Below are 13,367 nucleotides of genomic sequence, written 5' to 3'. Positions count from 1 at the left end.
TTTGACATGATAGGTATGCACTAGTAATAAAAATTACACAAAATGTCACTGTATGGCAACATGTGGCACTTTAAACACGTGATTTATAAAAGTGTTACTGTCATTTACAGTGTGCACTGAGCAAAAAAGAGATGAAGTGTCACATATGGTAGCTGTCAGGACTACTTGACTCAGCTATTGCAGCCTGAAAGCAGCCATAGAAATTATGTGAATAAATTAGCATTTTCATATTCCAGCAATACTTATGGACAATGACATTTAAAATTCATTATCAATAATGGAAGATACACCTAGATAACAGCCACATTAGTGCAAGTAACTCAGAAAACAACCTGAATACTGGGAGAACAGATTTTCCACAGCTAATCATAGACAGGACACATCAAAAAGGGTAGGAGGGGCAGAGACTACATTGGGAACCAAACTCACGGGGAGAGTAACCACAAATGGGAGAGACACCACAAGTATAGAGAAGGAAGAGAAGCAGACCTCACACCATGAAACTTAGGCACAGAAGACCTGCTCAAGGAAGAGGAGTGCCTATAACACCTGGTTTGGAAACCAGCAGGGCTTAACTCCAGGTACTTTAAAAAGCGGCTGACTTAGCTCTGGAAAAAGTGGAGGGCAACAGGAGACTGAGTCCCTGGCCTTAAAGAGCCAGCCTAACAAACAAGTTCAAGGATATACAGCACAGAAACAACAGTTTGAAAAGAGCTTGAAATGGACAGAGGCACATGTATTTACTAATCTCAGAACCTGTGCTGAAGGGTCAGGGATCTTTAGGAGACGTGTCCAAGAACAAAAGAGCTGGTGGACACCACTTCTCTGCTCCCCCCGCCCCCCCAGCTCAGATAACCTGCCACTTGGAGTCATCAGCCTGAATACACTCTACCTCTCTACCTACCTACTCGCCCAGGCCCAACCAACCCACTACAGCTCCTGCCCAGACATGCCCGCACACGGTCCAGCAGGGACCAGCACCACTCTGAAGTGATGCCTGCTCTAGAGAGAGGGGGAAATAACCACACACACCAGTGGGACTACAACCCCAGCAGACGCGTTGGGGCAGACATTTGTTTGACTTCAGGCCTTGCCCACAAAGGAAAGCCTCTGAGGGGCAAGGCAGGGAGAGCACCCCGAAGTTTGGTGCAAATGAAGATCCAGCAGACGGGCTGAGGACAGGTATCTGGTCTGACTGCTGGCACCACCCAACAAGCCCACGGCAGCCCCAGAACGGCCCTTTAACAGCACAGGGACCAAACCGTCCAGGGTACCTACAACGGGCAGCGTGGGCCACCGCGGGAGACTGGACTGAAGGCACACACGGCCCAGCCATGACAGCATGCCACCCCACAGAGGAAACACCTATGAAATGCCTGGTTCTGATCAACAGGGGACGCTGTGCTACAGGACACCACGAGGTCTTTTCTTCTTAAGGCCACTACTTTCAAGAGAAGGAGATGGAGGGGCACCTGGGTGGCTCAGTCGGTTGAGCGTCCAACTTCAGCTCAGATCATGATCTCATGGTTCAAGAGTTCGAGCCCCGCACTGGGCTCTGCGCTGTTAGCGCTTGGGATTCTGTCTCCCTCTCTCTCTGCCCCTAACCTGCTTGCTCTCTCTCTTGCAAAAAATAAAAATAAGCTTAAAAAAAAAGAATGGGTTCAAACTTAAGTGACTATCAACTTAATACAGACTATCCTATGGACAAGATGCTACATCTGAATCTAATGGTAACTACAAATCAAAAACCTGTAACAGGCACACACAAAAATAAAGAGAAAGGAAACAAAGCATATCATTAAAGAAAGACATCAAACCACAAGAGAGCAAGAGAAAAACAGAAAAGAACAATAAAACAACCATAAAACAAGTAACAAATGGCAGTAAGTACATATCTATTGATTATTTTATTTATTTATCATCTATTTATCTATTTATTTATTTATTGAGAGAGAGAAAGAGAGAGAGAGCACGAGCGCTCGCGCGCGCGCGCAGAGGACGGGCAAAGAGGGAAAGAGAATCCCAAGCAGGTTCTGCACTGTCAGCACAGAGTCCAATGTGGGGCTCAAACTCACATGCTGTGAGATCACAACATGAAACAAAATCAAGAGTCTGACGCTTAACCTACTGAGCCACTCTGGCACCCTGATAATGATTTTAAATGTAAATGGAATAATGCTCTAATCAAAAGATACTGGTTGAGGGGCGCCAGGGTGGCTCAGTCAGTTAAGCACCGACTTTGGCTCAGTCATGATCTCATGGTTCATGCATTCCAGTCCTGCATCAGGCGCTCTCTCCTGTCAGCATGGAACCTGCTTTGGATCCTCGGTCCCCCTTTTTCTCTGCCCTTCCTCTACTTGCTCTCTCTCTCTCTCTCAAAAATAAACATACAATAAATGAACTAGGAGTCACACTCAAAAAAGAATTTTTTTGAAGCTATTGATTGATTGGATGGATAAAAAAAACAAGACCCATCTCTATGCTGCCTAAAGACAACTCCCTTCAGACCTAAAGACACATGCATATTCGAAGGGAAGGATGGAAAAACAGTTACATGCAAACAGAAGTGAAAAGAAAGGTAGGGTACCAATAACTATATATCCGAGAAAACAGACATTAAAACAAAGACTCTAACAGGAGACAAAAGGCACTACACAATGATAAAGGGAAGAATCCAACAATAGTATATAACAATTGTAACTGTTTATGCATCCAATGTGGGAGGCACCTAAATACATAAAGCAACTATGAATAGACATAAAAGAAGAAATTGATAGTAATATAATAGCAAGGGACTCTAACACCCCACTTACATCAGCAGATAGAACACCCCAATAGAAAAATCAACAAAAAAATAATGGCTTTGAATAACACATTGGACCATAGAAACCTAACAAATATACTCAAAATGTCCCATTCAAAAACAACAGATTACACATTCTTTTCATGCACATGAGGCACATTCCCCAGAACAGATCACCCATTAAGCCACAAATTTCAGTAAATTAAAAAAAGGCTGAAATCATATCATGCACCTTTCTGACCACAAGGGAACAAAACTAGAAATCAATCACAAGAAAAAACCTAGAAAGCACACAAATACATGGAGGTTAAATACCAACGTACTATACACTGAATGGGTCAATGAAGAAATCAAACAGAAAATCAAAACATACATGGAAACAAATGAAATTTAAGATAAATAGTCCAAAATCTCTGGGATGCAGCAAAAGCTGTTTTAAGAGGGAAGATTATAGCAATACCAGACTACCTCAAGAAACAAAAATCTCAAACTAACTTTATGTATAGGAGACAGGGAAAGAACAAATAAAACCCAAAGCCATTAGAAGGAAATAATAAAAACTAGAGCAGAAATAAATGAGAGAGACTAAAAAAATCCAATAGACAGGTCAATGAAACCAGAAGCTGGTTTCCTGGTTCTCTAGAAAAATAAACAAATTGATAAACCTTTAGCCAGACTCATCAAAACGAGAGACAGAACTCAAATAACTAAAATCAGATGAAGAAGAAGTAACTGATACCATAGAAATACAAAAGACTGATACAAGAGAATATAAAAAAAATTACATGCTAACAACTTGGACAACCTAAAGGAAATGGATACATTCCTAGAAACATAAAACCCTTCAAAACTAAATGAGGACAACACTAAATCTGAACATATCAATTACTAGCAAAGAAAATGAACCAGTAATAAAAAAAAAAAAAACTCCCAACAAACAAAAGTCCAGGACCAGAAAGCTTCAGAGGTAAACTCTACCAAGCAGTTACACAAGAGTTAATATTCTTTTCAAACTAGTCCAAAAAAACAGAAGGGGAAAGAAAGCCTCCAAACTTATTCTTTAACAGCAGCATTACCCTGATACTAAAACTACATAAAGACATTACAAAAAAAGAAAATTACAGGCCACTGTCTCTGATAAACATAGATGCAAAAATCTTCAACAAAATACTGGTCAACTGAATACAACAAGAAATGATAGAGGGAATTTCTTTAAATTAAAAAAAAAAAAAATCACCACCATCAAGTGGGATTTACTCCAGGGAAGCAAAGGTGGTTCAATATGCCCAAATCAATTAATGTGATACATCACATTAACAAGAAAGAAAAAAGATAAAAATCATATGATCATTTCAAAAGACAGAGAAAAAGCATATGACAACGTACCACATACATTCATAATAAAAACTCAACAAAAAAATTTTAGAGCAAACATACCTCAACATAATAAAGACCTTAAATGAAAAATCCACAGTTAACATCATTTGCAATTGGGAAAAATGGAACTTTTCCTTTAAGATTAGGAGCTAGACAAAAATGTCCGCTCTCACCACTTTTATTCAACATAGTGGTCAAAGACCTAGCCATACCAATCAGACAAAAAAAAAAAAAAAAAAGAAAGAAAGAAAAAGAAAACCCAAAATAGTAAAGTAAAACTTTGACTTTTTGCAGATGACATACCATATACAGAAAACCCTCAAGACTACCAAAATACTACAAAACAACAGATAAATGAATTCAGTAAAGTCATATGATGCTAAATTAATATTCAGAAATTTGTATCATATCTCTACATTAACAATATAGTAGCAGAAAAAGAAGAAAACAATCCATTTACAATTGCACTAAAAAGAATACAATACCTAAGATTAAACTTAACCAAGGAGGTTAAAGGCCTGGATTATGAAAACTATGAAACACTGATGAAAGAAATTGAAGATGACACAAATGGAAAGATATTCCATGCTCATGGGTTGGAAGAAACAATGCTGTTAAAACGCCCATACTGCCCAAAGCAATCTACAGATTTAACGCAATACCTATCAAAATATCAACAAGCTGTTTTTACCAAGCTAGGAAAAATAATCCTACAATTTGTATGGAACTGCAAAGGACCATGAAGAGCCAAAGCAAACTTGAAAGTGAGGAATAAAGATGGAGAGGTCACAATCCCAGACTTCAAGATATACAATGAAGCTGCAATAATCAAAATAGTACAGTACTGGCCCATAGACACACAGATCAACAGAACAGTATAAAGAGGCCAGAAATAAACCAATAATGATATGGTCAATTTATTAAAAAAGGAGGTGAAAATACACAATGGAGAAAAAGACAAATGATGATGGAGAGCTACACAGAGAAGAATACTACTTTTAAAACATAAAAAAAAAAACATAGAAAACAAACTCAAAATGGATTAAAGACTAAACATGAGACCTGAGATCATAAAATGTCTAGGAAAAAAACATAGGCAGTAATTTCTCTGACTTTGGCCAAATAACCATTTTTCCAGATTATCTCCTCTGACAAGGGAAATAAAAGTTAAAATTAAACTATAGAGACTAAACCAAAACAAAAAGTTTTTGGCAAAGGGAAGCAAACCATCAGCAAAACAAAAAGGAAACCTACTGAATGGGAGAAGATTTCTACAAATGATCGATCTGATAAGGAGTTATTATGCAAAATACATTAAGAACTCCTACAACTCTAACTTTAAAAAAGAAAAAAAAACCCTCAACTTATACAACTCAATTCAAAACTCTAAGTAATCCAATTAAAACTGGGTAGAGGACTTGCACAGACATTTTCCAAAGAAGACATACAGATGAAACAGACACATGAAAAGATGCTCAACATGAGTAATCATCAGGGAAATGCTAATCAAAACCATAATGAGATACTTTATACCTGTGAGAATGGCTAACATCAAAAACAAAAAGCCCCTACCCTGAAGCCATTTTGTGAACTGTCATGTGCCACCTGAGCCTCCAGTAAAAACAAAAATAGGCAAAACAAACAAAAACACAAGAAGTAACTGTTAGTGAGGATGTAGAGAAAAAGGAACGATCATGCACTGTTGGTGGGAATGCAAACTGACGCAGCCACTGTGGAAAACAGTGTGGACATTCCTTTAAAAATTAAAAACAGAATTCCCATCTAATCCAGTAATTCCACTTTTGTGTATTTACCCGAAGATTACGGAAACACTCATTTGAAAAGATACATGCACCCCTATGCTTACTGAATCATTATTTATAATAGCCAAATTATGGAAGCAACCCAAGTATCCATCCCAAGATGAAAGGCTAAAGAAAATATGGTGTGTCTGTGTACATATACATATGTATATACATATATAAGTGCAAAGGAATATTAGCCATAAAAATGACTGAAATCTTACCATTTGCCATACATAATATGGATGGAATTAGAATGTATTATGCTAAGTAAAGTAAGTCAGAGAAAGACAAATACCCTATGACTTCACTAATATGGACAATTTAAGAAGCAAAACAAATGAATAAAAAAAAAGAGACAAAAAAAGACTTTTTTTTTTTTTTTTTACATTTATTTATTTTTGAAAGACAGAGTAAGGGAGTGAGAAGTGGCTGCCACAGAGAACGTGTGCAGGGAGGATGGGTGAAATAGATAAAGAGGATGAAGAGTACACATATCTTGGTGAGCACTGAGAATATATGTGTGGAATCGAATTACTCTGTGCACCAGAAAATATAACATTGTATGCTAATTAAACTTCAATTTAAAAAATAAAAAATAAAATTCATATAATTTTCAGTTGTCAAAAATATTATTTCTGAGGGTAACCCTCTTGCACGTTGGCAGGAATGCAAACTGATGCGGCTACTCTGGAAAACAGTGTGGAGGTTCCTCAAAAAATTAAAAATAAAATTACCCTATGACCCAGCAATTGCACTACTAGGTATTTATGCAAAGGATACAGGAATGCTGATTCATAGAGGCGCATGTACCCCGATGTTTACAGCAGCCCTATCCACAATAGCCAAATTATGGAAAGAGCCTAAATGTCCATCAACTGATGAATGGATAAAGAAATTGTGGTTTATATACACAATGGAGTACTACTTGGCAATGAAAAGAATGAAATCTGGCCATTTGCAACAACATGGATGGAACTGCAGGGTATTATGCTAAGCGAAATCAGAGAAAGAAGGTATCCTATGTTTTCACTCCTATGTGGAATTTGAGAAACTTAACAGAGAAGCATGGGGGAATCAGAGGAAAAAAAAATAGTTACAGAGAGGGAGGCAAACCATAAGAGACTCTTAAATATAGAGAACAACCTGAGGGTTGATGGGGGGTGGGGGAGAGGGGGAAATACTGAGGAGGGCACTTGTTAGGACGAGCACTGGGTATTGTATGTAAGTGATGAATCATGCAAATCTACTCCTGAAGCCAAGAGCACCGTGTATACGCTGTATGTTAGCTAACTTAACAATAAATTATAAGACGACCATGGGGGAGGGGAAAGGGGGAAAAAAAAAAAGAGGGAGGGAGCCAAACCATAAGAGACTCTTAAAGACTGAGAATAAACTGAGGGTTGATGGGGGGTGGTAGGGTGGGGAAGGTGGGTGATGGGCACTGATGAGGGCACCTGTTGGGATGAGCACTGGGTGTTGTATGGAAACCAATTTGACAATAAATTTCATATTAAAAATAAATAAATAAATAAATAATCCTTATCTATTAATTCATTTTTAATTTTTATTAAAAAAGTAAAAAAAAAACAAATTATAAAAAAATAATTAAAAAACATGTATATATGTTATTTCTCACTTTTTAAAGTAATTTAAATATGTTGAACTACTCTTAATTCACTGTCCTTACAAACATAGGCAGGAGGTAGATTTGGTAGGTAGCTGGTAGTCTGCAGAAGTAAGGAACTATTTAATATTTTGATCATGTGGACCATTTTCCAATGATTAACCTGGTCAGCATTATATAGCAGACTAAAAAAAGGACAGAAAGCAGAGACAGAAGTTAATGCAGAAGAATAGAGGCATACCTCTGAGATAGTGCAGCTACAGTTCCAGAACACCTCAGTAAAGTGAATTTCACAATAAAGCCAACTCAGAAGAATTTTTTGGTATTCCAGTGCATATAAAAGTTACATTTACTCTACACTGTGGTTATTTAGGCCTGCAATAGCATTGTGTTTAAAAATACAGTGTACATACCTTGATTTAAAAATACTTGACTGTTAAAAACAATGCCAACTATCATCTGAGCTTTCAGCAGCTAGAAATCTTTTTCCTGGGGATGGCTGCTGACTGGACAGGGTGGTGGCTGCGGAAAGTCAGGATGGCTGTGGCAAGTTCTTAAAATAAAACAACAGAATTTGCTGCATCAACTGACTCTTCCTTTCACGAAACTCTCTCTGCAGCATACAGTGCTGTTTGATAGCATTTTGCCCACAGAACTTCTTTCAAAATCGGAGTCAATCCTCCCAAACTCTGCTGCTGCTGCTCCATCAACCTGGCTGATGAGATATTCTAGATCCTTCATGGTCATTTCAACAGTCTTCACGGCATCCTCACCAGGAGTAGATTCCATCTCAGAAAACCACCTTCTTTGCTCATCCAGGAACAGCAACTCCTCACCTGCTCACGTTTTATGACATGACAGCAGTTCTGTCCCATCATCAGGCCCCACTTCTGATCCTAGTTCCCCTGCTGCATCTATTTCCTTCCCTCGAGTCTCGAACCCCTCCACGTCATCCAGAAAGACTGGAATCGACCTCTTCCAAATTCTTAATAATGCTGGTATTTGGAGCTTTCCCCTTGAATCATGAATGTTCCCCATGGCATCTAGGACGGTGACTCCTTCCCGGAAGGTTTTCAATTTACTTTTCCCAGATCCATCAGAGGAACCACGATCTATGGCAGCTAGAGCCTTAAGAAACGTTTTTCTTTAACAATAAGATTTGAAAGTCAGAATGACTCTCTGATCTGCAGAATGGATGTTTTGTTAGGAGACAGGAGACAACATGAATCTCACTGTCCAACTGCATCAGAACTCTTGTGCAATCAGACGCACAGTGAATAAGTGACAATATTTTGAAAGGAATCGTTTCCATCTCTGCGCAGGCCTCAACCGTGGGCTGAAGACACTCAGCGCACCAAGCAGTAAGCAGATGTGCCCCTCCCCGCACTTCCACGCCGGGGCGACGGCCTCCTTCCTCAAACCTCCCAAAACCACCTCCGCTCGCTTCAGACTCGTCCTCTGCAGGCTCCTCACCCCTCTCAGCCTTCACGGGACTGAAGAGTCAGGGCCTCGCTCTGGGTTAGGCTTCTCGGAAGGGAAGGCTGCGGCCGGTTTCATCTTCTGTCCAGACCACTAAAACGTTCTCCGCATCAGCAAGAAAGCTCTTTGATTTTCTTATCCGTTGTGTGTTCACGGGAGTAGCGCTTTTAATTTCCTTCGGGAGCTTTTCCTTTGCTTCCACAACTTGGCTGTTTAGTGTAAGAAGTCTCAGCTTTCAACATGCTTCCCTCACTAAGGGCATCGTTTCTAGCTTTCAACTGAAAGTGAAAGGTGTGCAGCCCTTACCTTCAGCTGAACACTTAGAGACTACTGTAGGGTAACAAGTGGTCCTAATTTCCATATAGTTGTGTCTCTCATATAGGGAGGCCCAAGGAGACGGATCAGACAGGGAAAGAACAGGCCACCAGAGCAGTGAGCACACACCCAACATTTATTAAGTCTGCCATCTCATATGCACAGTTTATGGCACCCCAAAACGACCCTCAATAGTAACAAAAAGATCACTGATCACAAATCACTATAACAAACATAATAATGAAAAAGTTTGAAATATCGTGATAATTACCAAAATTGCCAAATAATCAATTTATAAAAATGCAGTATCTGCAAAGCGCAATAAAGCAAAGTACACCAGAAGTTATGCCTGTAAATAGAATCTAAATACCTAATTTAATCCCTTCTTTCTGATATACACCATCTATATAACACTTAATTCCTAAGTGGTGACTCAGTGGCTTAGTCGGTTAAGCATCTAACTCTTGATTTTGGCTCAGGTCATGATCTCATGGTTCATGAGACAGAGTCCTATATTGGACTCTGTGCTGGATTCACTCTCTCCCTCTCTCTCTGTGCCCTTCCCCTGCTTGCGTGCAAGTGCTCTCTTTCAAAATAAATAAATAAAAACTAAAAAAAAAAATCACATCTTCAATACAACTTCATTTACTACGAAGAATAACAGTATCTACTTCAAACTGTTGATTTAAAATTAAATGAGATGATCCACATATAATGGTTATCACAGTATTTACATAGGAGATGCTCAATAAAGATTAACCATATGTATATGATGGCTAATTCAGATTAGGTCACAATGACAGTCCAAGAGATGACAATGACAAAACATAGATTGAAAGGGTAAAATTAACCAGATCAAAGCACACTAATCGAACAGAGGAGAAATGCAAAAATAGATCGAAATGGATATGAAAATTTAGTTTGCCATAAAAACATAAAGGTTATCATTTTTGTGAGGCATCCTTAAAGATGGAGGACAGGCCTTTAAAACATAAATTTGGGAGTATTGTGTGAATAGAGATGAAAGTTTTAAAATTTTGGATTAAACTTCCAGGACAAAACAGGAAAGTAAGAAGACTAAAGACAAAAGAATAAGGTGTGCAGCCCTTACTTTCAGCTGAACACTTAGAGACTACTTAGGGTAACAAGCTGTCCTAATTTCCACATAGGTGTGTCTCAGGAAATAGGGAGGCCAATAGGGAGGCTTAATTTAGCGAAGGGAGGAAGCAGAAGAATCACAAAAAGACATGTAAGAGTACCCTGAATAGAAGAATCGGTATAGCAATTCCTATCACAGAAGATAAATGCTAATGGGTGGGAAAGACCGAAATGGAAGTCATCTAAAAGAATCAAATTTAAATGCAATGTAATGACTTCATAAAAATCACTATTGAAGTTGAAAATTCTACTTACTGACACAGCTATCATGGTACTATCTGGCCTCCATTCAGCTTGTTTGTAGAATCCAAACTGAGAAGATGATTTTTCAGGTTCCTTGTAGGTTACAATTAACACACTAGGCTGGAAGGAAAGAGATTTATTTTATTATTATCCCATAAAAATACATACAAAACAAATTTAAGATAATTTATCATGGAGCACTCTGAAAATACTTTAGTAACTCTAAATGTGTATAAAAGATAACAATATTAAGTCATCAGCCCTAATTAGCCCAAATAAATCAACTAAAAAGAACCAAAAGAAAGACAATCTGAAAAGGACTACACACATTTAAGTTATTGAGTTGATTACTAATCACCTTCGAAAACAAAAAGAAACAGGCCCAGATGGGCTCACTGGTTAATTCTATCAAACATTTAGGAAATTACACAAATTCTCTACAATCTATTCCAGAAGACAGAAACACAGAGAATACTTCCTAACTCTGTAAGGTCAGAATTGGCCGAATAACTAAACCAAACAAAAATATTACAATAATGCAAAACAGCAGACCAAGATCTCTCATGAACACAGCTGAAAAATTATCAGCAAAACATTCACAAATCTAATCTAACAGTGTTTAAAAAGAATTATACACAATGGTGCACCTGGGTGGCTCAGCCGGTTAAGCATTCGACTTTGGCTCAGGTCATGATCTCATCGTTCCTGAGTTGGAGGCCCATGTCGGACTCTGTGCTGACAGCTCAGAGCCTGGAGCCTGTTTCAGATTCTGTGTCTCCCTCTCTCTCTGCCCCTCCCCCACTCACGCTCTGTCTCTCTCAAACATAAATAAATATTGAAAAAAAATTTTTTAAATAAGAGAATTATATACTATAACCAAGTGAGATTTATTCCGGGTATGCGAGACTGGATCAATATGCAAAAATCAGGGCAACTGGGTGGCTCAGTCGGTTAAGCACCCACCTCTGGATTTCAGCTCAGATCTTTATCTCACAGTCATGAGATTAAGCCCTTTGTTGGGCTCCATGCTGACATCACAGAGCCTGCTTGGGATTCTCTCTCTCCCTCTCTCTCTGCCTCTCCCCTGTTCATGAGTGCTCTCTTTCCCTCCCTCCCTCAAAATAAATAGACATTTTAAAAAATGCAAAAACTGGGCGCCTGGGTGGCTCAGTCAGTTAAGTGTCCAACTTCGGCTCAGGTCATGATCTTGCAGTCTGTGAGTTCGAGCCCCATGTCAGGCTCTGTGCTGACAGCTCAGAGCCTGGAGCCTGCTACAGATTCTGTGTGTGTGTGTGTGTGTGTGTGTGTGTGTGTGTGTGTGTGTCTCAGAAATAAACATTAAATATTTTTCAAAATAAATGCAAAAACCAATTAATGTAATCTATTTTTTTAATGTAATCTATTGCCTATCTACAGGCTAAAGAAGAAAAAACACATGAATGTACCAATAAATTCAGGAAGAGAACTTGAGAAAATCCAGGACCCGCTCGTGATAAAAACTCTCAGTAAACTAAGACTAAGGGAACTTCTTCAATCTGACAAAGAATACCTACAAAGAACCTATAACTGTCATACTCACTGGTAAGAAACTACAAGCTTTCCTACTAAAATCCAGAACAAAGTAAAGGCACCTCCCTCTCACACTCTTTCTCAAAGTCACAATGGAAGTCCTTACTAATGTAGTAAGACAATAAAAGGAAATAAAAGATACACAGGTTGGGGGGGGGGGGGGGAGTACAACTTTCTTTATATATGACATGACTGCCTATATAGAAATCCAAAAGAACCAACAACAAATAACACAGAAATAATAATTATTAGTACGGTTACAGAATACAATGGTCATATACACATCAATTGCTTTTTCATACAACAGCAATGAACAAGTGGAATTCAAAATTAGAAACAAAATAGCATTTGTATTAGCAACCAAAAAAATTTATTTAGGCACAAATCTAATAGAATATGTATACAACCTATATGAGGAAAACTACAAAATCCTAATGAACAGATTTTTAAAACAATTAAATAAATGGAGGGATATTCCAAGTTCATGGTTGGGAAGATCCAATATTGTCAAGATGTTAGTCCTTCACAACTTGAACTACAGATTCAATACAATCAAAATCAAAATCACAGCAAATTATTTTAGAGACATCAACAGGCTGACTCTAAAGTTTACATGGACAAGCAAAAGACCAGAATGGTCAACTCAATACTGAAGGAGAAGAAGAACTAAGCTGAAGGACTTGATGCTATCCCAAGACTTACTATAAAGATACAATAATAAGACAATGTGGTACTAAACAAAGAATAGAAAATATTCTTTTCAATAGAACAGAATAGAAAGCACCAGATATACATTCACATAAATACAGTTAACTGACATTCAACGAAGGGGCAAAGGAAATACAAAGGAGAACACATGGTCTTTTCATCAAATGGTGCTTAGAATAACAGGATATCACTTTCCAGTACTATAAGAAGCCTCAAAGGATCATCTTATACTTTTCCTGCTGTTGTCCTAGAAGCAGCCATTTTTCCAGGGACACCTGTTCCATTT

At 38.3% G+C, this 13,367-nt stretch overlaps 1 protein-coding gene across 4 annotated transcripts in view; it reads right to left on the bottom strand.

Moving 5' to 3' along the window:
* RIC1 (RIC1 homolog, RAB6A GEF complex partner 1) overlaps positions 1–13,367 on the bottom strand; it is a 142,424-nt gene that overhangs the window by 91,789 nt on the left and 37,268 nt on the right. For 3 of the 4 annotated variants that reach the window (XR_003414596.2, XM_027041162.2, XM_027041161.2), the window contains exon 2: positions 10,817–10,924. The exons of the other annotated variant lie outside the window; for it this stretch is intronic. Coding sequence is in view for 2 of the 3 variants with exons in the window: in XM_027041162.2 (XP_026896963.1) it covers positions 10,817–10,924 (108 nt within the window). In the remaining variant the exon portion in view is untranslated. The remainder of the gene's footprint in view (positions 1–10,816; positions 10,925–13,367) is intronic. 4 annotated transcript variants of the gene reach the window in all.

Source organism: Acinonyx jubatus, chromosome D4 (assembly GCF_027475565.1).
Source record: "Acinonyx jubatus isolate Ajub_Pintada_27869175 chromosome D4, VMU_Ajub_asm_v1.0, whole genome shotgun sequence".
Taxonomy (NCBI): domain Eukaryota; kingdom Metazoa; phylum Chordata; class Mammalia; order Carnivora; family Felidae; genus Acinonyx; species Acinonyx jubatus.
This window is presented reverse-complemented; position numbering and strand designations above follow the sequence as displayed.